The sequence below is a fragment of the Pezoporus wallicus genome, unplaced genomic scaffold (assembly GCF_028554395.1).
Source record: "Pezoporus wallicus isolate ANWC-B61680 ecotype Strahan unplaced genomic scaffold, APGP_CSIRO_Pwel_v1 contig_11493, whole genome shotgun sequence".
In the NCBI taxonomy this organism is placed as follows: Eukaryota; Metazoa; Chordata; class Aves; order Psittaciformes; family Psittacidae; genus Pezoporus; species Pezoporus wallicus.
The window spans coordinates 1,856,427-1,883,746 of NW_026635895.1; the positions used below are offsets into that span (position 1 = coordinate 1,856,427).

Sequence of the window (27,320 nt, forward strand, 5' to 3'; positions counted from 1 at the left end):
TGGGGCTCGAGGGGTTGAGGTAACGACAGATCTGACCGGATTAATGGTCACTCGTCACAATGGTGGTTTATTGGCTCTCAGAGTTGTTTCTCTTGATCTCACAGCTTCAGAATGTTGTAACTTAGAGCCGGTATTTGCTGTGTTAGTGTTTATCAAGTGTGGGGCCTGGGCTAAGGTTCTTGTCTCACTGTGCTTTATGGCAATGGCTTGTAACACGGGTGGGCTCCAGCAGCAGGGCGGGACGGACGTGGCCGTGGACTTGTACCTGGCCGTCCGGCTGCTCTTCACCGTCCTGGCCCTCACCCTACTCTCCATCTTCGTGAGGCTGCGGGGAGCCGAGGGGGAGCGGCCCCTGGAGCCGGCGGCTGCGGGAGCGACCCGGGAGAGCGGCCCCGGGGACCAAGCGGCGGCGGGAGCGGGGCCGGAGGCCGCCAGGGGACGGCTGCCGGTGGAGGAGGTCGGGGAGCGGAAGGAAGCGGCTGCAGAGCAGCGGAAGAAGGCGGCGGAGGAGCCGAGCCCCGCGGAGGAGCCGAGCGCAGCCCCGCGACGGCCGAGAGCATCCCCCGGCAGCCGCCCGCCGAGCCCCAGGAGGATGCAGGAGACCACGCAGCATTTCCCAGCAAGGCAGAGGAGGAAGAGCTGGACTCAGGGAAAGAGAAGCTGGCGGTGGGAGAGCCGGCAAGCACAGCAGCTACACCAGCCCCAGTGACAAGTACAGCAGCATCCTCTGAGAGTTATGAAGGTTTTGAATGGCCTTTGGGTATCCTTGGGACCTGCCTGCTGATTGTGATGGGGATCAGCATGTTGACACACACACAGAGTGTGTTCTACCCACCACCATTTTGTCTGATCTCAAAGGTTAAGCAGAGTCAGGTTTGGGTCTTGTCTGGGGTTAGACGACGATATAGGGGGACCCAAGAGGTTTTCTCCAAGGCTGGACAGTCATGAGTGGCAGGGTGTGTGGGACAGAATGGGCAAGTATCTAGTCCACTGGGCCCCTCCAGTGCTTTGGAAGCATCGGAGATGGAAGGCAGCTGTATGGAGTCCCCAGCAACAAGCTGCAGAAACTGCTGAAGGGGACAGTGAATTATGTTGAGCCTGGTGGGCCCATGGCACTTCAGGCCATCGGGGCAGAGATGCAACATAGAGATGGACTCATGATTGAGGGGTGGACTTAGCAATTGACACTATTGCCCAGGTTATTCACAAGTGTGAACACTGCACACAGTCTCTCCTGCTCTGGAAGACTGTTACAAGAGATGGAGCCTGGCATCATGGACCAGATGGATTCAGCAGCTTTATAGAGTCTGGTCCATGCACTAAGAGTGAGGGTATATTGAAAATGTGGGGTCTGAGCATGACGTGAATGGTATGAAGTAAGGGGTGGATAATGTCCTGGGTTCAGCAGTAGCAGTCATTTTCCTCCTCCTTGGTAGCTGGTGCAGTGCAGTGTTTTGACTTTCGGCTCAGGAACAAAGCTGATAGAGATGTTTTGGTTTGACCAAGGACTTTGTGAGCCTCATGCTCTGTCAGGGAGGAGGGGAAGGCGGGAGGAAGCAGAGACAGGACACCTGACCCAAACTGACCAAAGAGGTATTCCATACCACAGCACGTCATGCCCAGGAGGTAACTGGGAGTTAGCCGGCAGGGCTGGGAGACTGCAGGGTTGGAGGAGGTATCGGTCGGTGCTTGGTCGGGCTGGGGGGGGGCGAGTTATCAGTCGACTGGTGGTGAGGTGTTGTATTCTCTTCCCTTGTTATTTCCTTTATCATTGTTGTCATTGGTGGTAGCAGTAGTGATTTGTGTTATACCTTAGTTACTAAACTGTTCTTATCTCAACCCGGGGGAGTTGCATTCTTTGTGATTCTCCTCTCCGTCCCTCCGGGAGTAGGGGGAGGGCAAGAAGGGGGGGAAGTGAGTGAACAAGCCGTCTAGCTGGGTTTAAACCAGGACACTCCCCCATTCTGTTTGTGTCCTTGAGTTTGCAATATAAGGAATTAATACTGTGGCAACTTGTAGAGTAAGTTAGGCATGGTAGACTAAGGGCGCACAGCCCAAGGAGCAAAGAGGAGGTTTATAGTTTCTTGTTTGAAAGAAGACTTCTGAAAAGAAGACCTGCTGGTGTGACCCTCCTGTACCCATTCTGTCAACACGGTAAAAGGAAGTTAAACAAAATCTTTACTCCTGACATACCTTTTTAGGGGGTTTCTGTAGCCCCACTTGACTGCCTCCATGATCCGGTCTCTGTTAGGCTACTTTTGTCCTGGTTCAGTGAGAATATCCTGCCATTTAAATAGAAAATGGGGAATGAAGCCATTTTTTAGGGCAGTTTGGCAGCAACCACGTATTTTCTGAAATCTTCTATCTACCATTGTTGCAGTAATATTTAATATTGCAAATACTGCATTATATGTGTTTGGATTCTTTTGGTAGCGATACTCCATTGCTCACGTGCTGTTGATGTCTACTGCCAGTACAAAACACCGTTTGGCCGTATTTCACGTTTACCTTCATCACCAGTTACAACATCTTGCAGTAGCAGTTGGTGAATCGCTTCCAGCTGAAGGAAGATGCGGAGCACTGCAGTTTGGGTCACCTCTTTGCAAACCTGCTTGAGGAGAGCGACACGTTCGGTTAGACTGCTTGTGCTGTGCTAGTGTGAGGTTTCCTCTTTGTGGGAAGTACACCCTGCCCGAGTTTCGATAGGATCTCCAGGGTGTGATGTCCTGAAACGGTTAACTAGCGTTAAAGACGTTGAAAAACTTATATATTAACAGATTGAAATGAAGCGCTCGGAGATTATTTATAAAATGTGGAACATCCCCCACAATGCGTCTGTCACAGATGGAAAAAATGAATGTATTGACAGGTCTGTAGTCCACCGAATAAGTTTATAGAGCTAAAATCCTACCCAAGCTTGCCAGAAGTTAACAGTTTGTCTCCAGTACCGGGTTTGAATTCGCTTAAGCAGAAGTCCCATTAGGCAGGCAATTCTTGATCGCCTATGTATCAGAAGAAAGCAATTTACTGCCTTTTTCTTAGAATGTGACTGTGAAGTTTGTTCCTGAAGCATTAGCCAGGCAGCACGGTGCACTTCTAACTTGTGTGGTTGATAGGGATAAATATACATACCGCGTTTTCATTTCCTTCCAGAGTGAACGTGCTAGAGAAACTCGCCATCTATATGAGCTGGTTTCAGAAGAGGCGTGCCTGGCTTGCAGTCTGCTTCCAGGCTCTTAAGTATACAGGTTATTTCATGTCTCGATGATGCTGTGTGTTCAGAGTGACTGTTTTCGTGAAGTCATCAGCAGTAGCACAGACAAAAGCTATCTGTGTGCTCAGAGGGAGACTACACACGCCTAGGTTTTCAAAGGAAATGGAATGGCTGTATTTGAGAACAGGTTTTTATGCTTGTAGTCGCTCATATGAGTCAAAGACAAGTACTGGCAGCCAGCTAAGCTTTCACATGCTCGGTGAAGGAAGAACACACTGGGATGATAAAACACCGAGGAAAGACAATGATCTTAACTTCGCTCTTGTCGTCTGTTGTGGCCACAGATGTGTTGGCCACATCCCACGGGTGAATTTTCCTGTACTAGTAGAATATGTGGTGGAATATAGTAGAATGTACTTCATCATTCTCTGTGGTGTTTCTCATTTTACAGTGTAAGTTACTGGTGCAGTAGTCAAGTGGTCAAGGCAAGATTTAGGCTTCCCTAGGAATGTGGATCGTTGCAGCAGTCTCACGCTTCACAACTGGAGTTGGGAAATGATGATGCAGTGTATAGTAACCTTCCTGTGCTGTGGCCTTACAGGTTGTCTTATAAGAAGATATAACTAGTTAATGTACACCGCAATTTTAATAGTATGACTTGTGTTAACAATACAAATAACGTAGTGGCTGAGAGCAAGAGGTGAAACAGTAATTCACTGTGGTAGACAGCATTTTTTCATAATGCTTTTTGGTTTGGGGCATAGAATACAAATTGGATATAATTTAATTGCTGAAGCTGGCTAAGTGTAACATTAATTTTAATGTGGCTTAAGTGAAACGGTAACTTTTGTATAGTTGAGAAGCCATTTAAAGAAACCGCTGGTTACTCAGGTTATGGTTTCACGTTTATAATCACATGTTATTAAAGTTCTTTGGTACTGTGCCTCCTTAAACTGAAATGCTGATGTTAAGGGAAGATATTTATTTTACTGATGCTGCCTTATGAAATTTAAATGGATAACTGCTGATTGTTAAGTACTGTGTGTATGTTTAAAAATGTACAATGTCTCTTTTAAACGTAGTACTAGAAATACACCGAGGAAAACATTGTAATAAGTGTTTTGTCCCATCTACCTTTTGACAGGAGAATTAGATGACAGAGAACAGGCAAAGCTGGAAGTAAAAGTATGGGATCCAGATAGCCCCCTTACTGACCGTCAGATTGACCAGTTTTTAGTTGTAGCACGGTAAGATTAAAATCCTCTCATAAAACCAAATTCCTTTTCCTTTTCCTACTGACTCTTTTTTCCCCTATATCGCATTACTCAACTTGTTTGCCATTTTGTGAGCCCTTCTCTTTCCCACTGTTAGCTAAAAAAGAAAACCAGACCATAACCTTCTGCATATTTATGGAAGCTACCAAAACAGCAGAGAGGAAAAGAGTTTTGGAATAACGCTACGTTCCCTGTATTTCAGGTTATAGTAGCGTTTGCTGTTTGAAATGGAGACATCCCTCTGTTTTCCCCTCAGACTAAACGAAACGGGATTTCAGTGCTGAATGGTTTCTGTCTTGGATTATAACACTTGGGATTTTGCAGTGTAAAATGAAAGTGAAGAGTAGAACTCAAGAAAACGTTAACAGATGAAATGGATGCAGAACTTGCCCGGTTTGCATTGAAGCTGAGTAATGTGCAGTGCAGCTATTTTGGGTGGATGTTGAAATAAAAGCTGGGATGTATTTTGTTAGTGGAAAAAAACGTGGTCAGTTCCATTTTGCAACTGAAATTTAATTTATAAATTAAACGAGAGGAGCATCAAAGCCTTTGGAATTCATCAGTACCTGAATTATTTCTCTATATGTAAAAAGAAGACTCTCAAAGGTCTTTAGGCTTCTTAACTGAAGGACAGCGCTACACTCATAGCATACAGCATGTTTTGCCTGACCTGTAACTGTAATATAGTACGAAGGTACTGTTGCAGTGATGGCACAGAACTGTTACTGCCAGCTAACGCAGGGAACTTATCCTCAATCCCTCTATCTCGTGTGTTTTCTATAACCTGGCTGCACAGCGTAGTCTCAGATCTTCTCAGGCAGATAATCCTTTCACATTGTTTCCAGCTTTTGTTCTTTATTCTTTCTCCCTTTTGAACAAAGCATTTCAGGAAAGGAAATGGAGATGTTGCTTCGTGGTTTACAGCTCATGTTTGGGGAAGCGGGTTGCTGATTTATTTTCTTACAGTTCAGATACTGACCCACCTGGGTTTTTTCTCTCTCCTTGACTTTGCAGTGCCGTATCCTTTCTAAACAGCAGTGAGAATTGCCTGCCCCTGTTAAATTTCCAAGCAAGCCAGACGGGTGTAGGTGTTAAAATGCATCTTTTCAGAGGATCACAATGCCTGAGAAGTGCTCTTGTAGAGCAGAACCCAGAAAACAGAACTGCTTCTATCACCAGTAATAGAATACCCGGACGTGTGTGGGCAAGCCATTGTGGGGTGCCCTAAAAAAACCACCCACGTGAAGGTTACGTGCATTTTGTAAGAGTTCATGCATTGCCTTCGCATCCCTTCGCTCCCCGTTTTGCAGCCCCTCCAGAGGCTGAAACAGTGTCCTGTGAAGCTGACAGTGTTCCCAGGCTGCTACAGGGAAGTGAAAGGGAAGAAGTGAGATTCTAGAGGAAAAACATTCTCCTCTCTTCTTCACCTTCCTTAAGACATCCTGTGCCATGCCCTGACCAAGGATGTATTCCTCTCTGTAAAGGTTTCTGTTACGACAGGAATGGCTCTTGGTCATAGCTGGTAAATCACGGCTGTCCAAGATGTTTTGGCAGGCAGTCGCTGATGACCGTCCGTAATCAGATGTTACTAGGGTACCACTTCATCGATGTACATCCACCAAGTTCCCTTTGCCTTTGGAAGCTGCTTTTGAACTGACAGAAGCTGTTCCCAGGCTCCTATACATTTCTATTCCCAGGCTGCAAGATCAGCTTGCTGTTGCATTAAGTGCTTCTGAGACCAATTTTGACCAATTTTTGGAGGAGCCATTCTCCTTTAATGATTGTGGCAGCTTTAAATTCAGTTGTGTGCTTGCAGGTACAAGCTTTCATTATACTGGACCATTAAAAGCTTCTTGGGTAACAGCAGAGTTGGTATTATGGTCTGGTAAACTGCTTACAGACTCAGAAGTGCTGTGGCCTAACTGCAGTTCACCGGGCACTGGCTGTGCCTGCTGGGTTTCCAGGGAATGACGTTTCTCTGGTTGCCTTTAGTTTTGCAAACCTGAAATTCTGGTAATAAGAGCCTTTTCCTAACTGCTTTCCTGGCCGTCGTTCTGGGGAGCTGTGTGTACGTAGCTGTGTTTGACTTTCTGGAAGCATTTTCATGTGGTCCTTTTTAACGTGCTGCATGTTTTTCACATGCTCTGCTCTGGTGAGACCCCACTTGCAGCACTGTGTGCAGTTCTGGTTCTCCAGCACAAGAAGGACATGGAGTTGTTGGAGCCAGTCCAGAGGAGGCCGCGAGGATGCTCAGGGGCTGCAGCACCTCTCGTGTGGAGGCAGGCTGAGAACACTGGGGCTATCCAGCCTGGAGAAGAGAAGCTGTGTGGAGACCTCAGGGCAGCTTCCAGGGTCTGAAGGGGGCTACAGGGATGCTGGAGAGGGACTCTTCATCAGGGACTGCAGCGACAGGACATCAGGTGATGGGTTCAGACTGAAACAGGGCGAGTTCAGGCTAGATCTAAGGCAGAAGCTCTTCCCTGTGAGGGTGCTGAGGCGCTGGCCCAGGGTGCCCAGAGGAGCTGTGGGTGCCCCATCCCTGGCAGCGTTCAGGTTGCCCAGCATTTGGGTGGCATCACAAATTTGCACTCAGGCATGTGGCTTTCCCAGGTCTTGCAAGGTTTACTGCCTCAGGAATAAAAAGCCTTGTGTGCTTGTTCAGTGTGGGTCTGTCACCAAGCCCCTAGTATGCTGGATATAAAGGTAGAATTTGCTGATCCTGTCCAGAAACTGGAGATTGGGAGAATGCATATGAGTACTTGAATGGAAGGATCCATAACTTTGAGCTCCCTAAGTAGTCTTGCTTGCCTACAAATCTTGAAAGTACCTTATTGCTACTTAAGCATAATTTGGGCAAGGGCTCTTGCTTGAACTAGCAAAAAGCATCTGCATCTGTTCGGAGGAGCTTGAGGCATCAAACTGGTTTTGAGTTGGTTTTTGGTAGTGCAGTGTCATTTATGCTCTGGCAGTGAGAATTCTGACACCGTTTTCTACTCCATTCAAATGTAATCATCAAATGTGGAGTCGTCAGTTTTTGTGTCTACCAGCTTTAAGGAACGGGACTCTGAGAAGCTGCAAGAGCAGTTTAGGTCTGTCCACATTGGCAAACAGTACAGTGTAGTAGAGTGGATCTGAGGGATTGCAGCGTTTGGTGCTGAGGACCTGGCATCCACACTATGCGCATTTTGAGCAGTTTTATTTCTGGGCTAGTTCCAGCCTGCTCCTGTGGACTAAATACTATGGGTACGTTTAACTTCACAGAAATCCAGTCTGCGTGCCACAAGACATCTTTGATGTTGGTTGAAGTGCAGTAGGTAAAGATGCTGGGTGCAGCCCCTTTGAAAACCCATTCCTACCTTGAACTAAAACACTGATCCAGGTGAAGCCTGTTTTCTCCAGTCAGCAGTCTCTTGTCATTCCTAATATACAAGGAGTACTCCATTTCCTTGTGAGATCTCAGGTTCTCTTTCTAACTCTGTTCCAGATCGCATAGTATTGGGAAATAGAAATTTCTCTGTTGTGTGTCTGATAGTCCTGTCTTTCGTTTGTCGGAGTCAAATGTGGTGGGAGGTGTGAGCTCCGGTCTGGACAGATGCTGGGAGCCGCAGACCTAGCCTGTTTTTTCCTGTTTTCTATCTATCTGCTAATTCGGTCTGGAATTCATTACATAATATGTTTTTGGTGCATTCTAGTTCTGTTTATGTGCTTTATGATGCAGTGGAACAGTTAACAGCTTAGTTCTTTTATTCTGCTTCATCTAGCTACATTACCAACATAATCTTCTGGAAGGATATATCTCTAAATCAAGCTGTTTTCCGGGTATTTGTGGTCCCAGCCATTTTCCAACTGAAACAGAGTTTTGAAGACTAATTAAGTAGCCTTAAAGCACTGCATCTTTGCCTTAAAATGCAGTTCTTTGATTTCTTTGCAAGTCAAATGGCACGGCGTACCTCTGGTTAGCATAACCCATTTATCTTCATTGCAATGCCTGCTTATTTTTTTGGTGTAAAGTCACAGAAGAATGGAAAACTAAATGTTAATCGTGCACTCTCTTCATGTGCATCATTAGAGCTTGATCCTTCCTGAGTTGTTCCCACTTTGCCATTTTCTCTGGGACAGCGATTGTATTAATCTTCTGTTGTTCACTGTTGATTTAGTTGCAAGCGCTCGTGGTATTTCGGTATATCTGGAGGTGTATTTGTTACAACAATTTATCCTGCAGTGAGGGAGGGAACCCAGTGCAGCTTCAGCTGGCAATGTGTCATCGTATTAAGGAAAAGAATGCACTCATCAACTGAGGTTATGTATAAACATGTAAAAGTGTGCTCAGATAGTAATGTTCTGTTATTGCAAGATCATTCGGTGTAGTCGGTGGCGGTAGACAAGAATCCCAGAGCTCATCAGTGAAAACAAATACCTGGAAGTGACTGGTTTGAAAGCTTCAGCATTAGTTCTTTCTGGATTCTCTTTAGGTGGTGAGAAGTTAAGAGAAATCGGAGTTCATTAAAGAGGTAATAAAACTTAATGGTGGAATTGTAACGTAAAATTACGTGGTAAAGAAGGTGAAAAACTTGATGCCAGTGGTGCACTAGCAAAACCAGACCTTTGCTGGCAGCGTGAATTACAGCACCTAATGGCAGGCAGATAGTTTGGCAATAAAAGGAAAAATACGTTCACATAATGCTTACTAGGAGTATCAAAAATACTACGTTTCTGCCTCTCCATCATGCTTGGCTAATGGATGTTTCTTCCTTCCTGCGTTTTGTGTTACTCTGCTTCTTCTTGACCGAGTTCTTTTGAAAACAACTAATTCAGACTTGGAGCTGAATTTCTGTCAGCATTTTTTTTTGTTTGTTTTTAACGAATTTTGATTTATTGCATTGTAAAGGAAAATATTCTTCAGTAGCGTTTTCATGGACCTGCTTTCTGGGAGCTGTACATCTCCGTGAGCGTGAAATTGCAGGATGATGTGCAGATGATTGCTTAAATCCTACCCCGTGAATGCAGCTGCCTGTATGTATCAGGCTCTCTTTCTGATGAATAACAAAGACTTAACGTAAGTTCCAGCTGTGGTGCATAGGGGATGTTATATGGAACGTCAGCCCCTACCCCAAGCTTTGAGAATCTTTCAGAGAAAGAGCAGTGGCAGCTGACTTCTCGTGTATCATGTCATCTCCTTTTGTGCCATCAAGACCTGAAGTGATGACAATGAAGTGTAGCACTGTACAGACAGCTGCTTAGAAATGCAAGGAAAAGCTGTCTTCTGGAGCAGCATCTTACTTTAAATGCGTTCTTTATGTCAGATTTTGCATTCTCCAGTAGTAAAAATCTCAGGAGGATTTTTTCAGTGTCAGTATTGTGCTGGGGATACGGGTCTCCACTGAAGGAGTATTTTTAAGCATCACGAGACTGTTAAGGAGCAATCAGATATTAACTGGCTGTAAAATGCTGTTACTTACAGCAGTGTAAGACATGACTTTTTAGGACCGTTTCCAGCTTGCAGTGAAAGGGAACGTTGCCAAAATGATACGGAAAACAGAAAGCTTTCCTAATGTGTAGGAAACCCCCAAAGATCCGCTTAATTCTTTTCCTCAGCAGCAATAACTCCGAGGAGGGGCACAGGTCTCCTTCATTAGCTTGCAGATGTGTGAGGAAGATTCATGGACGCACAGAGGTGGTTCACTCGAAACAGATTCATCCAGAGTGCCCCCCTTGCTCATCCTCTATCACTGAAGCAGAGAAGCAACATATAAAAGTGAACAGTTTTCAGATGAGCATCCAGATTAAAAAGGAACTTGGGTGGATTTTTGGGAATACAAGAGGAAAATAGAGCTACTTGGCTGGATCCAGAGCTTGCTGGATCTGATTTGATGCCAGGCTGCTGGTGAAAGCCAGTGGCTGTTTTTCTCCTGGTGTATAATTGCAGTGGTTCTGGAGTTTCTTCGGTAAAGAACAGCCCTTTCCAAAAGTAGTTCCTGATCAGCAGTTAAATATTTAGAGATGCTTATGACAATCTCTTGTTTACTGGTTCACAACTTGATTGACTAATACCGATCCAAGGCAGAAACTGGAACAACCACGTCCTTTAACGTCCAGGCTTGAACTGTAAGAAGTTGAGAGCATTGAGAGCAGTGTTTTGTGTGTTCAGCACCTACCCTGAAGTTTTGCCCCAGTGCAGGATGCCCAGCCACGAGACTGTCAGGTGTTTTTGGACGTGGGTATTGTGGAGTTTTGCTGAATTTGTGGGTTTATTCGGTGGTCTCTGAGCCTGGCACTGCAGTCTCTCAATTTGCTTTATGTTTGTATGGTTGTCAGCTGCAATCTGTTACCAGTCCTGGAGAGACCGATCTTGGTTCTGGTCTTTAAGATAATTAAACTGAGGAAAACTTAATTAAGATCACGCTGCATCATTTGGTCTAACCCTTAAAGCTCCGCTACCTGCTTGTTGATCCTGCCTGTGCAAAGAGTGAGCTCTCTGCTGATAACAGCACTTGTTTATTGTGTCATCTCTCTGCCACCTCTGTAATTCACTGTGTGCCTTCTGGCTTTGGCTCATTGTGGCAGGCATGGGGACTGTTGGTTCCTGTTGAACTCAAAGTCCTGTTTAAAAGAGGGAAGGAGTAGATGAGAGTGTTTCTTCTCAAAGCAGGCATTGGTTAGTGGGTTTTTTCCCCTTTAACATCTTTTTTAACTAATTCTTTGGTGGCATTATAAGAAAAATCATGCAAGGAAAAATGACAGAGGAAATGTTTGACCTTTGTATCAGTATTTTCCTCATATTTGTATTTCAAATGGAAAAAAAGCCACCAAAAATTAAGGATTTTAGTGATTTCTAAAATCACTATTGAGTTTGGATTCGGATTGCATGGCTAGGTTACACAGAGCACTGTGTATCCCTGACTCACAGTACGGTACGGGTTGAAGGAACCACCCTGCCTCATGTGGTCCAGCCTCCCTGCTCAAGCAGGGTTACCTAGAGCAGGGTACATAGGAACGTGTCCCAGATGGTTCTTGAGTATCTCCAGGGAAGGAGGCTCCAGAACCAGTCTGGTCACCCTGTTCCAACGCTCTGCCAGCCTCACAGTAAAGGAGCTCTTCCTCGTGTTCATGTGAAGCTTCCTTTGTTTTGGGTTATGCCCGCTGTCGCTCGTCCTGCTGCCTGGCACCGCTGTTCTGACACTAATTACTGTTTAACAGCCAAAAGGAGGTGAACTGGAAGTGATGCTGATTTCAAGATAGAGCCACAGGCACGTCCCCCATCCCGGCATGGCACGCTGCCTGCGTTTTATGGTGATACCTCATTTGGTTTGCCCTCATGTACCCCGCACTCCAACGCAGCATGGCTCTGACGGTTATGATCCTCTCCTACTCAGCACAGCACAGGAAGCAGTGTCAGGCAGTGCATCAGTTCTTACCTCTTTGTCACGTATTCAGAATAAACCTAGCTTTACAGTGTGTCTTCGTTTTGCCTTTACATACCGGGCAGCGTAATCCACGTGCTCTCAGGGCCAGAAATCAGCCTCAAGTTTGTCGTGCCAGAGAGGGACTTGTGAGAACACGCTCGCTGGAATTTCCAGATCGTACCCTGCTTTTGGTTTAGAAATACTAATTATGCAAAAGGAAGATAAGGAGCTAGCAGGTAGCAGGAGAAGGGAAATACAGTCACGCCGTGTGCTGCTTCCCTGGGTTGAACATTAGCGACAGAAGGGTCACAGGAAAGGCCGTTTAGCTACAACCCTTCTCAATGCCAACGTGGTTAAAGGGGCTGACTGACTATCAGGAAGTGCGTTCACAATGGAACCTTATTCTTGGGACTGATTTGTGAACAAATACTGTTTTATGTAGTGCCAAGCTTAAAGGAAGAAAATAGAATGTGTGTGTGCGTGTGTTCTTGGCACATGTTTGCCATCTTTGCAAAGAGGGAGCAAAGGTTGTGGAACAGTGTTTGAATATAACTTATTTATTCCACAGCCTTTAGAAACTGAGGCAGTTAATATCTGGAGTGTGTGAATCACTGCTGTTGAATCTTGACTGTGTTTTGTAAGGTTTTGGCAGCGAGTACTGAAACATGCATTTGCTATTAAATGTTTTGAGAGTCAGGATGAAGTTGCCGTAGCAGATGTTATTGCCAGTCTCGCCATGATCAGTAATACATCTTAATGAGTTCAACTCTTGATGCACGTTATTTTGTTGTTGAATATCAGGTTTACAGTACACAGTAACGTGACGCTTGGCATTGTGTTGATCTCTGTCAATGACATTCCTCACTGGTGTATTTCTGCACTTACAATCTGTGGGCAGTGTAATTGCTGATGGAGGCTCCAGTCCTTAGTCCAGAGGCTAGCCCTGTATTAACAGTGTTGGTCACAGTAATTCCCTCTCTCTCTTCCTTTTCGTTGCTCCGGTAAGTACATAACTGCCACGTGCAAGTCATCCACAAAAGTGGAGTTGAAAAGAAAAAAAGGCAGAGTTTTGGAGAGAAACACGTGCATTTCAGTAATGCTGGGATGCTTTTATTAAGTAGGCTGAGAGGTCTGTTTATTGCACTATTACTTAAAACCTGTGGAAAAAGCAGGATTTGGGGGTACCTTAGACTAGCTTAATATGCTTTCTTTGCCTCGCTAATGGAAGCAGTAGACGTGCATTGCTGAAGTGATCAAAATGTCACTAGTTTCCTCATGGGAACATGGTGAAACCCCTTCTGTTAACTGCTGTTTTTTATTAAACAGTGTCCTTTATTTTATTAAACAGACTTTGTAATTTTGAACGTAGTAGTCACTTTTGCAAACCCCAAACTGAATGGGAACTTTGCCTTTTTAATTACTAAAAAAACGGTACATTACAAGTTGGAATGTTGGGATTCTCAGAGTATCTTCTGTCTCTGTGCTGTTGTTCTTGTAGGGAGGTTGTTACTTCTGGGGGAGAAGGTTGGAGGGTTTGGTGCAGCGTTTAGTGATCTGTCTTTATCACATCGTCCTGTGTTAGCAAAGATCTGAAATCTTAAGAGTAGCAAGACGTCACTTTTGTTTTTAAAAGGACACCTTTATATGTTTGACAGTGAAAAAAGAGGTTACACCTTTCTGTGGATTTACTGTCTGTTGTCTCTCTGTTGCAGTGCGGTTGGCACGTTCGCTCGAGCATTGGACTGCAGTAGTTCTGTCAGGCAACCTAGTTTACACATGAGCGCAGCCGCTGCTTCCCGAGACATCACACTGGTAGGTGGCTTCCTAAAACCCTACAGCTTCTTTTATATTGGGGAATTCAGCAGTATGCGTGACTGCAGAGTCCTCATCCTCTGGACACCTTCCCAATACCTGCGTGCAAGATGCGTGTGTGTTTCCTGTAAGTTTATTAGTAGCCATACTGTAAATCACTCTATAGAATCCCAGCCTGGTTTGGGTTGGAAAGGACCTTAAAGCTCATCCAGCTCCAACCCCTGCCATGGGCAGGGACATCTTCCACTGGAGCAGCTTGCTCCAAGCCCCTGTGTCCAACCTGGCCTTGAGCACTGCCAGGGATGGGGCAGCCACAGCTTCTCTGGGCACCCTGTGCCAGCGCCTCAGCACCCTCCCAGGGAAGAGCTTCTGCCTTAGATCTAACCTGAATCTCTTCAAATAAGTATCTTCTTATGTGATAGTAGGCTCAGCAGAGTGCATAGTACACATTGTGTAGGGATTCGTTCAATCTAATGATCCATAACGTGATATAGAGTAGGTGGTAATAAAGCTGATTGAAAATTGATTTGATATTTTGTGCTAGATGCATGTGTCAGTACATTTATAAAGGAGAAGCAATCTGACTTTGTAAGCAACTTTTTGAGGAATAGTTTACTTAAGATACCTTTAGGATGTTTCCTTAGTTTGCTAAAGCATTCACTGTAATGTGAGCACCTACATCTTTTAGAGAAAGTTAAAAATACATCTGTTACAGACCAAAGGTTTGTCTCTGTATATTCATATTAGCTGAGGTGACAAGATGTGCCACAGTAATAAAAGGGTGCCAGGAAAACTACGTGAGAACAAAAGGAATTCTGTGGGAACAGATAATATCATGAGGTTAAAAGAAAGGGATTAGAAAAATTGTGGACCATAGGTCCATAAGTGGGTGCTAAGGAGAACAGGGAGAGGTGTGCCATCTAGCCTTCCTAATTCCCAACGTTTGGAGACGCTGGGGAATGAAATGGGAATTGACTTCAGACCGTGGTCAGACTTAGCTACTTCTTTTCTCTTAAGTAACATCCCTTGGCACTGCTTGGCTATGGCTAGGTGGATGGCTGGTTTGATTCCGTGGGGCAATTCTTGTACTCCAGATAATATATATTCAGTAATATCATGAGAAAAATGTTTAATTTCTTACATTTTTCAGTGTACTCAAAGGCTATTAAACAGGAAACTGATTAAGCTGGACTATGGTAGTGCAGGAAAGGCAGTGGCAAAAGGTGATGGCTTCAGTAATACTCAGACCGCTTTCTGTTTCACACTTGCTGATCTGACCAGTGCAGTTCTGTTCACATTAAATGTCTAATTTGTCCATCAAAACAGCTCTTTAACATTTTCCATTTTATTAAGTTTTCATTTGATTAAGTGTTTATAATAAATCCCACACATTGTGCATCCTTCTTGCTGTGTGCAGTGATTAATAGAGCAGGTTCGTCCTCATAGCAATTTCTTCTTGTTTAAAAGTACATGTGCAGTGCTGCTAAGAAGGGGATGCATTTAGCGTTTGAGTGTCCTCTGTTTCTCCACTGCACATGATCCATTAAGTTCCATTACACTTAATGAAAGGCACATCTTACAATGAGGCGCCAGAGAAGCCACCCCAAGTGTACTTATTTTGTCTGTCCCCATTTTCCTACCTGCTCAGCTTTTAAAAACCCTTCTCTTGTGCTCTTTGGCAATGTACTTCCAAGTTAAGACAAGACATATTTGTCGTCATAGTAGTTACTCTGTCAGACGTTCCCGTGCTAATTGGGAGCATATTTTGAGCAGCAGTCAGTTACACCACAAGTTCTGGCAAAGTCTGTATCTCATTTGTGCTTTGGAAGGGATGTGGGTGCGTAACACTAAGAAAGTGATCCTGCTTGTATTCTTAATGCAAGGCAGATAACCCTTGCACTGGAAGTGTTCTTAATGGGATTTCTGTACACCACACCTTTCCAGGATTCCTAAATAGTTGTTTCAATTAGAGATGGCTGTAAACAGGCTGATGTGAAAACCTAAACCGCAGTGAATGTGAAGGCTATAAACATGAGTGAATTCAGGGTGGGTGTACACGTTAAGGAGGTCTTGCAGATGCACAGCAAGTAAGAGGCTGCTTCCATGTATCGTTAGTTTGAAAACATGGGCAAATTAATGAGACAAGGCAGGAAACTAACAGTGCTTTGAGAAGAACCTACTCAAAGACATGCAACAACCCGTGCTTACCTTCTCGGGTGAGAGTAAATGTTCTTTTGCAGTGAGGCAACCAACCGACACTTGCGTTTCTGCCCTTCTCAGAGGCAGTGTTTCACACTGTAATGGAAGTTGATCTCCGAGAAGAGAAAGAAACTGGGAAGACTTCCTGTTTCACGTTCCTAAACACCACATAGTGCATACACTGACAGTGAGAGCTGTTAAAGCAAAGCAGGTTGATGGAATCGCTTGTTCCTTGTGGTGGGCTTGTTTGGAAGCGACCATGGTACTTTAAGGGTGTAAATCTGGTTTTGGGTGTCTCTTCAAAAGGAAGAGTATGAACAAGCTTTTCCTTTGCATTTCAAATGGCATCTTTATACTGATTTTTGTTAGACTTCAGTATATGTAGCTCCTAAGATAAACATGCTTGAAATATCATTGAATCACAGACTCCACACGCTGCGTGCTTTGTTGGAGGCAGTTAGCCTGATTTAACTGACTACTAAAACTGCAGCTGGTTTGGGAGCTGTGTTACAGCTCCTTTGAAGCATGCCCTGCTGTCCCCCTTGCTCCCAGCTCCATGCAGTCCTTCCCTAGCTTTTGGTGGAGAGTTTTTTCCTTTTCCTTTTGGACTGGAAATTACCTCTCTCTGTGGCTAATACCTTTCCTGTGGCGGGACCCCTTGTCTGTGCTGGCCAGTATGCTCTGGGCAAGAGTTCTTAAGGAAGGGTGGTTCCTCCACTCGTCCTATTTGGGAAAGGCACCCCCAGGTCTTCCCAGCCTCCTGCACCTTAGGTATCGGGTACCCAGTACCTTGTGTATTGCAGTCTTCTCATCCTTAGGTGAAGAAGATTAACGGGGATACTCCAGGACTTTTTGTCTTGGTCTCTAGTAATGTCTTCAGGCTGCTCTTGCTTGTGCTCGTGTTGGCACAGTTTACTGTGGGAATTGGATTGCAGGTGAGGGCTGACAGCTCTGCAGAAGGCAAAGGTTGTTACCACGCGAGCTTGGCAGTGGTCTTCTGTCACAGAGCGGCTAGCTCAGGGAGAACAGTGCTTATCCACAGAGCTCGATCTTCCCTTCAGTAACACCAAAACAGGCTTTGTGGAATCAGGTGTTCATTATAGATGGGAAAAACTGAACATAAGGCAAGAGCCAGATCCTGATTTATTCCCTTCTGTTGTCGTTTCTAAGAAAGCTGCTATCAGTGAATAGATCTGGATTTAGGAGCTGCTTGGAAAAATGACGAGTTTTTCCACAAAGGCTGGGATTTAAACAATGGTTTAAACCTTGGTAACACATACACTGTAAGGGTTCGGTCTTGAGGCCTGGGTTACTCCTTGCCTGAATGATAAGCAATAAATCAGTGATTCCATTGTACATTTTTTTAACCTGAAGTTAACGGATTTTAGATGTGTTAGTTATTTCCATATTAGAATACTTCATTTTAAGAACTGCTTTTTCTCAAGGCTGTTGAATTTGAATTGAGCTATAAGGAAGATGACATATTGCAGGATAATAGTGACATTGCTTCTTGCAGACAAAACAGTTCAAGAATCTCGTGCCTGATAAGCTTTCAAAGAGGTGTATTGAAAGCTGGAGAAAGACTTAAGCCACTCTTAGATGGCAAAAGACAAGGAGAATTCATTACTTGCAGTACATTTGTATGCAGAAGCTCCTCTGGAAATGCTCTGCAAGTGCTATACTGACACATAACACAAGAGTGTTCCTTCCTTGAAAGGTTTGGGGTGCCCCCTCTCATAAGATGAGTTTAGGGCTGCGTGAGAGTTGGCGTGCTACGAGTTACAGCTCATCACTGTCATGGGACACATTCACACGCATCATTGCACTTCATACCTCTAATACCTCCTTCAGCACAACAGTTTAAGTGATGGGGTCTTCTGGGACGCTGAGTCAGAAAGGCTGCTTCTGTGTTGCTCATTTTCCCTGGGGCCAGATTTGTGATGTAGTTGCTTAGTATTCATATTCCCCAGCGTAGGTTTGCGATGCAAGCGTTCAGGGTTACCTGTAAAGGGAAGGATGCTATAACTTGGTTTTGATTTTCCTCTTTTGTAGCAGAAAGTGCATTAACCAGAGACACCTCATTCGCCCATCTCTGACAACCGAGTTTAGTAAGGGACAAAAATCTTGCTCTTTTTTCAGTATGATAATAATGAAAACAATAAATGGCTTCCTTTGCCAGCACTGAGAATATCGAGCGCATAGATGCCCAGGAGTGGTTCAGCTGCTGTTTAGAACTTGGGTTAATTGAAAATAGCTCCTCAGTCAATATATGCCACGGTCTCTATCGAGTTACTTGGAACCAATTGCTACCAACTAAAGATTCTGTAGAAGTGCTTGCAGGAACTAATAAAGTGAGGATATTTTTAGTAAACATTTTGTTAAGACACTTCCTTTCCCAGATTACCGAATAAACAAGGTACCTTCCTTATGTTCCACAGCAGACAGCCTGTGATAGGAAGACAGAATCTGAATTCAGCAGTAATTGAGACTTTTTGCATGGCTTATAGGAAATAATGCATTGACTTTGCATTAACTGAAATGGACTACTGTCTGTTTAAACGTGGGTTTTGTTCTTGCCTCCATGCTAGTTTCATGCAATGGATACACTGCATAAACACAACTATGATTTGAGCAGCGCCATCAGTGTCCTAGTGCCACTTGGAGGACCTGTCTTGTGTCGAGATGAGATGGAAGAGTGGTCAGCATCAGAAGCTAGTTTATTTGAAGAGGCATTGGAAAAGTATGGCAAGGACTTCAATGACATTCGACAAGACTTTGTAAGTACTTAAGTAGTACTCTTTTCTGTTGCTGTGTTTTCGCATGGGTGAGCATAGCTGCTCTCTGTAGGTCTGGAAGATCAGCTACAGGAGGGAGAAGTCTGTGCAGCTGATACATGTAATTAACATCTGTTTTCATCCGAGTGAAAATCAGTGTGCTTTCTTGCTCAGTGCCATTCTTTGGAAGGATAACCCGTTTAATGGTTTAATACCAGGTAGGATGTCGTGTGCTGACGTGCTTCATGAGGACTTCTCCGAGGGTTTCATAAGCATCTGAACAAGTTCCAGCAACTTTTCAGAACTTCAGCACAATTTCCACTGCAAGTCAGCAGCAGCTCCGTGGCTGACTCCCCTCAGTGGTTTTGGGAAGCTGGGTTTTCCTCCTGTGATTAGCAGAGAGAAGTTTATATGCGGATAGCTTTTGAAAGTGCACTACAGGGAGTTATTTGACTTACGAGATGTTTTGGTTCTTTTGAAAAATAAAGGAAATGTTTTCCATTAGGCTTTAACTACACTGGCTTTGGTACTGGAGGGCAGCAGAGCTTTCATTCACTGAGCTCTAACGCAGAGTAATTAAACTAAATTGATTCTAACACTTTGCTGGAGTTGTTAGTGGTAGTTTGCAAAGCTTTTTGCATGTTTCTTGTAGAGCTGCTTTCTGTCAAGGGAAAAGACTTCCTCTGTTGTACTGAGTTCAAGTTGGGCTTTGTAAGAAGGTTAGGATTTGAGCTAAAGGAATCCCTTATGTAAGAGTGAAGGCAGTTGAAACATTTCCACCACAATCTCATTCTGCTTGACTCTGAGAGCTCGGATCTATTTTTTCTTTGCAGAGGTTATTAATAGGCTTTGTGAGGGGAAAATGATGCAGTATGGTAAATGTAGAAGGCCTTCCATGAGTGCGGGACAGTGGGATGAGGCTTGGCACTGAGCTAAGCTGTCTTCCTTTCACTTCCACAGTTCTGAAATGAACCAGATAATGGAGCGATGGTGGGAAGGGAAGGCTATTGTTTTTCTGAAGAGCTGACATTTTAACAGGTGTATTATATCTGCATGCTTAATTTTGAGGTTCCCAAGGGAGAAAATGTTCATTGCATTCATCACATCAGGTTGAAAATTGCATCACGGATGAAACAGCTCTGCTAAGTTCAAGAGAATATGATCAGAAAAGAATATTTGATGGAGTTATAGACCTGAAATCTTGATGTAAAATGCAGTTCCTTATTATTGCTCGTACAGAGGAATGGTCCTCAGCTGTAATTGTGCAGTAGTCCAGTAGCTATGTCTTCTAACTAAATCACAGAATCAGCTAGGTTGGGAAAGACCTGTAAGATCATCGAGTCAAAACAGTAGATGTTTCCTAATACATAGTATTTGGCTTTTCAAAAGCGTGTAATTGAGGTTTTATTGTCTGTGTACAAGTCGAGTCCTAACGCTATTTGTGACCAAGTATACCCAAGCCTTGTCTCTGGTATTCACCTTGTATTATTCTGTGTATAATTGCTGTGTTACACAGCATGGAATTCTGGGGATATGCAGACATTAATACAGTGGAGTAATGTGTTGCAGGAATTGCTTATGTGTTTGCCATGTTCAGATGCTAGGTATGAATGAGCCTACCAGAAGCCATGTAAAATGTTCAGATTTTATCTCGGGTAGGTACCTTCTCTCGTTCACTGAATCTTCCTTCCCAAAACGCAGCTCTCTTTCCATGCCCTCCTCCCAAAGGGAGCCGTGCACACATCTAGAGGTAGGGTTGCGCAGCCTACTCAGGGCACGTTAATGATGAGTCAGAGTGCAGCAGCAATGGATGGGAGGCTCTAATTGAGTACAGTCTCATTTAGTTAACACGGGTAGGTAGTCTGTCCTTGGTCACTTCTTTTGCCGTGGGAAAAGTGGCATATCATTTTTAAAACATCGTTAGGAGAGCATCTATTCTACATATCAATTTCCGTGGTATTGATAACTTGGTGCGCACAGTCTTGATTTATTGCCGTGTAATTTGAAATCTTTCAGTTATTAATACTTGTGTAATCTTGGGATATCTTCATTTCTCTAGAGTAAAATTACTGTGTTCTCACTTGCTGTGTAGCATTCTAAAACTATAGGCATTTGAAAACAAATATTTGGGTTTAAGTGATCCTCTGAAATAGTCCTTCGAGACTTAGGTTACAGGTATATGAAAAGTTTCTGCAGCGTGAGGTAGGTATAAATATGTAGGACTTAAGCAGTGATTTTCCACCAGACTACATTTATCTGTAATCTTCCCTCTCTTCAGTGGCTCGTCATTGAAAAGTGAGTACTGTTAACATGTGTTACAAGAGCATGGACAAAGACACTAATGCACTGGTAGCGTGTGTGTGTGAACTTGTCCGGGTCTCCACGTAGGATCTGATGATAAAATTAGACCCTGTGGTGCCTGAGGTCAAACTGGAACCTAAGCAGTCGTGCAGTGGTGCCGCATCACGGGCAAGATTGTCATGTTGTGTAGCAGGAAGTGGTTGGTAGCAGCTTTCTGAAGCACAGGGGTTATGTAGTGCCTGCTCAAGTCATTCTGTGCCACAGGAGTTGCCTTTGCTGAATCAGGCTGGGTTTGCAAGGCACGGCAGCAGTTGCAGTCTTTGTACGATATCCTAAAGGGCAGGTTTATTTGCTTTCCCAGCAGTTAGTAAGGAAGGATTGGCACTGTTTGGCAATCGATGTGCAGCCCAAACATTAAGCTATAAACATGAAGTATTAGTAAGCAAACAATTATTATAAATTAAATGGCATGAAGGAGTTTACCTTTGTTTTAATAGACAGGAGAAGCTCATTTGTTATCCAGTCACCAGTCTTGCCTTTGAACAGTCATTTTCATCAACTGTTGACTCATCAGCTGTTACAGCAGCTCATCTGTTGAGGTTCTGCTGTCTTTAAGACCCTATGTGAATCCTAATCAACCTAAACTTCTTAAGTTAATTAAATTGACTTGATGTACTGTAATTACCTCACAGTGCAGGGGAGTACAGTGGAAGAAGCCTGAATATTTTACGTTCTCCAATTATAACTGTTTTCCTAACGTAAGAGACAGCTTTTGTGCTTGTTAGTTCTTAGGATTCCGCGATCAAGTTTTCACAAACATCTACCTGTTAGATCTCGGATACAGCAGGAAGGACCTTGGGAATCAGACTTGAACCGTTTGTAGAAGACAGGAGCAGCTGCTTTCCAGCTTGAGACAATGGTGGAAACATGCCTTAAAGTTAACATGTTCATTTAGAGATACTGCATAAATCCAGGGTTTTCCTGCTGCTCTGATTTCAGTGGCCTGTGTTTACCCTGGAGAAACTGCAGGAACTGAAAATTCCCCTCTCCCTGTTTCTTTTACCGCTGACACCTCTTTGCTAATTTCCTCCTGCAGTCGGTGTTTGATAGACTCTGGTAATGAGAGTGCATTGTTCTATGGCTGCTCACAGCTTCTCTGGCTCTTCACAAAATTCTTGTGCTGTCATTGATGTGTGCAGGTAAATAGAATATACGGGATAACCAAATTGAGTGTGTCAGACAGGTTTTCCAAGTCGGGAGTCTGAGTGTAAAAGGATTATCGGTTATGCAGTACAAGCACCTTAATTTTCTCTTCATTTAATTGTGGATGCCTGCTGAATGAGCACAGTGGTGTCACAAGCATAGTTAAAGCAGATTTAAGTAGTTTCTAGAGAAATGACAAAGGTAATCTGCAGCATAAATGTGTTAATAGGTGCTCAGGAAGGAAAACAAATATGGAGATGCTGAAATGTACTTGTTAGCAATGGCAAGTAGTTGTGGTTTCATCTGGATGCCACAAAGATTATGGACCTAGAGACTGAGAAGCAGCTCATCCGTCACCTCGTACCAAACAACGTTTCTGTCGCTAGCCTTTGCTTGGATAGACTTCTCTTAAGGCATAATTAAAGGATTTCAGTAAAGCAAACCATGTTGCTGTTTATTGAAACATCAACTTATGCACTTGTTAAACTACAACTTCTTAATTAAGTGCAGATGCACACACCGTTGGTACACTGCCCAAGGAAGAGTCCATAGCTGAGTCTGGACCTGAATCCCAGCTCCTGAAAGGCAGAGGTGGGAGCCAGGCTCGGTTCCTCTAAGTGTTCACAAGCAAGCAGTGGGGAAAACTGGCTGTGAGCTCCTGCACAGAGGGAGAGGCAGCTTGACAGGTGTTCCTCCGTTGGTTCAGGAACCTGTTCTTTTGGCTTCAGACATGCAGAAAGCCCCAGAGGGGAGTGAGTAAGGTTGGCAAGATGTTTCCACACCTCTGTTTTCTGGGACTCCCTAAAAATATCACGCTTAGTTCTAGAAAGCAGAGAATATTGGTGTTAATGCATGCCTCTAGGACGTACCGTGTTGCGTGTTGCCAGGTGATGGAAAATATCTCGGTGAAACACCTCTTGTCAGAGCCACTCTTGTTGCTCAAGGTAACGTTTGTCCCTAGCATCCTTTTGTTTGTGTTTAGTGGTTGAGAGTATTTGGATGGAGGTTTATGCCAAACTAGTGGCATTGGCTGGATTTGAAAAACCTGTGAACTGAGTGCAGTAACCATTGTATTTTGCCACATTATCCTGAGACTCGAACACGGTCTTGTCAGGATGAGCTGTGTTAGTCCTGATGTTGTTCTCCATCTGATACACTTGATAATAGACACACTACCTTCTGTGTTTCCTGATGGAAGTCTGGGTTCTGCTGTGATCATTGTGCTTAACCTTATGGCTTAAACAGAACAGATTACAGTTGGGTTTGGATGTGTGATGTTGTTGTCATTCTTCGTCCCTGTTAACTATAAGGAAAGGTTGTATATTACTAGTAGCTGTACGTATTCACTTGCCTATGGGTTTTAATGCAGTTATTGAATAGATTGACATTTTGGTGGTTGTGTATCACCTCTGCTTGATTTTAACGTGTTAGTAAGATGTGCACTTGCAGTTTCTTGGAACCACTTTAATTTGTAACCAATGTTTTTCAGCTCCCTTGGAAGTCGCTGACAAGCATCATTGAGTATTATTATATGTGGAAAACCACTGACAGATACGTGCAGCAGGTAATTTAATGACTATTTCAGCATGAACCAGTCTGCCACAATCCTAACGGGAACATGTTAAAGCATAAAAATCTGTGTTCTTGTGGGAGGCCTACAGTAATACTTTAGGCTCTAGACAGATGTTTTTGTGCTCTTCCCAGGGCACATTGTCAAATCCTCTGATACATCACAAAGCTGGGAAGGGGTTTTAAAGCTATTTGTACTGTGTGCTGCTTTGCAGCAATAAGATTGGGCTGAACTGGGCTGGACCTGTCTGAGCCTGGCTGGACAAGTCTGAAATGGGCTGAACTGGGATAAGCTTGTCTGGAGTAGGCTAAATGGGCTGGCCTTAAGTGGGCTAAACTGGGCTGGACAGAGCTGGGCTAATCTGTGCTGAAGTGAGCTGGGCTGGGCTGAGCTAAACTGGGCTAACTGTTGTTGGCTGGGCTTAGTTGGGCTGGACTGGTCTAAACTGGGCTGGAGTGCTCTGAATTGGCCCAAACTAGGCTTAACTGGGCTAAAAGAGGCTGGGCTGGGCTGGACTGGGCTAACTGGGCTGGAGTGCTCTGAATTGGCCCAAACTAGGCTTAACTGGGCTAAAAGAGGCTTGGCTGGGCTGAACGGGGCCGAAGTGGGCCAAACCAGGCTGAACTGGGCTAAAGTGGTCCAAACTGTGCTGGGTTGGGCTATATTGGTCTGAACTGGGCTAAGCCGGACTTAACTGGGCTGAACTGGGGTAAGCCAGTCTGAACTGGGCTGAACTGTGCTAAACGGTGCTGTACGTGGCTGGTCTAAACTGTGTTTTCCCAGATGGCAGGAGAATATTCTTTGGAACTCAGATTTGCTAGCATTTAAGTTTGTAGCTGCTTTACTTGCTGCATAACAGTGGTGATGTTGAAAATAATTCCTGGGCTCTAATGATTGCAGCTGTACTGTTAGCTGGATCTTTGGAAGTGCTCCAGCTCTTGTTCCAGTGTGCCAGAAGGATGATTGCTTCAGGTTGTTCTGGTTTATTTGGAGGTCACAGAAAGTAAGGGAGAAAGGCTTTTACTACATGGTGACTATCCCTGGGACCTTTAGTGCTGTGCATAATACCAATAAAAGAGAATGTGCTGTTCAGAAAGGGATGGTTTTTTCTGGGTTTATTTCCAGTCCTTTCACTTCTTTTGTGATGTTAATCTTGATCCTAGAAAGGTGTCACCAGCTAGCCAGTGCTGAGTGTTGGCTCTTAAGGATTTGGCAGGGGATGATAGTGAAGGATGAGGTGAGAAGATTCTATTGATACTGAAAGCATGGAGTAAGGATAAATTGAGGTGCAAATTGACTGGTGTTGACACTCTTAGGTTGCTCAGAGGCTGATCTTGTTTCCTGGAGTTGCTCTGGAGGGGCTGGTGAAAGACTAAGACTCCCTTCCTGAAGCTCTCTAGGGCTTTCTTAGTAGTCTGTTGTTGCAGGGATCAAGGTGTGTGATGGGTTTTTAGCCTCACATACAAGAAAAACACATACCTTTATGGTTATCTACGTCTTGAGTGCTCTTCCAAATGCCTGTGTTTTACTTGTAACTCAGTAAACTTCAAACAGCTGAACTTGGAACGCGGCAGTACACCACAGGACTGAACGCTTTAGACATGTACTTTCAAACTGGGCTAAGCTGGGCTGAACTGTTGTGGGCTGGGCTGGACTGGGCTAAACTGGGCTGAACTGGGCCAAACTAGGCTTAACTGGGCTAGACTGGTCTTGACAGATCTGAATTGGGCTAAAGTAGTCTGTGCTGGGCTAAACTGGGCTGGACTGGGTTAAATTGGGTTTAAGTGTGCTAAACTGGTCTGGACAGATCTGAATTGGGCTAAAGTAGGCTGAACTGGGCTAAACCAGGCTATGCTGGGCTAAACTGGGCTGGACTGGGTTAAATTGGGCTTAAGTGTGCTAAACTGGTCTGGACAGATCTGAATTGGGCTAAACTAGGCTGTGCAGGGCTAAACTGGGCTGGACTGGTGTAAATTGGGATTAACTGCTAAACTGGTCTGGACAGATCTGAATTAGGCTGAACTGGGCTAAAGTGGGCTGTGCTGGGCTAAACTGGGCTGTGCTGGTCTAAATTGGGATTAAGTGTGCTAAACTGGTCTGGACAGATCTGAATTAGGCTGAACTGGGCTAAAGTGGGCTGTGCTGGGCTAAACTGGGCTGGGCTGGTCTAAATTGGGCTTAAGTGTGCTAAACTGGTCTGGACAGATCTGAATTGGGCTAAAGTAGGCTGAACTGGGCTAAATTTGGCTTGGCTGGGCTGTGTTAAATTGGGATTAACTGTGCTAAACTGGTCTGGACAGATCTGAATTGGGCTAAAGTAGGCTGAACTGGGCTAAACCAGGCTATGCTGGGCTAAAATGGGCTGGGCTGGTCTAAATTGGGATTAAGTGTGCTAAACTGGTCTGGACAGATTTGAATTAGGCTAAAGTAGGCTGAATTGGGCTAAGTGGGCTGTGGTGGGCTAAACTGGGCTGGACTGGGTTAAATTGGGCTTAAGTGTGCTAAACTGGTCTGGACAGATCTGAATTGGGCTAAAGTGGGCTGTGCTGGGCTAAACTGGGCTGGACTGGTGTAAATTGGGATTAACTGTGCTAAACTGGTCTGGACAGATCTGAATTAGGCTGAACTGGGCTAAAGTGGGCTGTGCTGGGCTAAACTGGGCTGTGCTGGTCTAAATTGGGATTAAGTGTGCTAAACTGGTCTGAACAGATCTGAATTGGGCTCAAGTAGGCTGAACTGGGCTAAACCAGGCTGTGCTGGGCTAAAGTGGGCTCCACAGGGCTAAGGTGTGCTGGACTGGTCTGAATTGGGCTAAACCCAGCTGAACTGTGCTAAATTGGTGTGGAGAGGGCAAGGCAAAGGGAAATAAGATGTGTTAATGTTCTCAGAACTGAACCTGGCTGGCTAGCAAAACTAATTCAGGCCTTGGGTGTCACTGCTGGTGATGTAGCACTTAGGGTGACCACTCCATGATATATTATGAGCAAGGCCAGGTGGTGAATTCCACTGAATCTGGTGTTCTCTGTATAATATTCAATGCTAAAAGGCTTTTCAACAGGAGAAGGGAAGAACCTCCATACACTTTACCTGTTTCCATTCTCTCATTCTCAACAGGCAGAGGTTTAATCCCCGAAATCGCAGCTCTTTGTTTATGGTTTTGTTTCTGCATCCTTTCTTCTCCTCCAGTTGATGTGTCAGTGTGGATTCGAGCTGTAAAGTTCTCTTTTGCTTTTAGAGAGCAATGTTTAACCACAGTTTTAATGCAAAAAAATAGAGCGTTTACTGAAAGGGCGTTGTGTGATTGTTTCGTAGAAGGCAGTATATCATTTGCTTCTGCGTAAATAAAGGAGGAAAGCACTTGCCAAAACTGCATTCCTTACAAGCCCCATGCCAGTCCTAGAAGCGTGCTGAAATGTAATTAATGTGTATAGTCATCATTTCTCACTGACACAGCTTCTTACAAATGCCTTTACGTTTTGACAGTGCTTCAAGGCCTCTCTCCCCATTTCTTTCTCTTGATGGAGTTCTTCACATTGCTCTGATGGTCTTGATAGGTGTGCAGGGAGATTT

At 44.4% G+C, this 27,320-nt stretch overlaps 1 protein-coding gene across 5 annotated transcripts in view; it reads left to right on the plus strand.

Moving 5' to 3' along the window:
- Positions 1-27,320, plus strand: part of MTA3 (metastasis associated 1 family member 3) — a 121,478-nt gene that overhangs the window by 44,575 nt on the left and 49,583 nt on the right. For all 5 annotated transcript variants that reach the window (XM_057398536.1, XM_057398537.1, XM_057398539.1 and 2 more), the window contains exons 7-10: positions 4,359-4,461; positions 13,604-13,703; positions 18,491-18,679; positions 23,670-23,744. In XM_057398536.1, the coding sequence (XP_057254519.1) occupies positions 4,359-4,461; positions 13,604-13,703; positions 18,491-18,679; positions 23,670-23,744 (467 nt within the window). The remainder of the gene's footprint in view (positions 1-4,358; positions 4,462-13,603; positions 13,704-18,490; positions 18,680-23,669; positions 23,745-27,320) is intronic.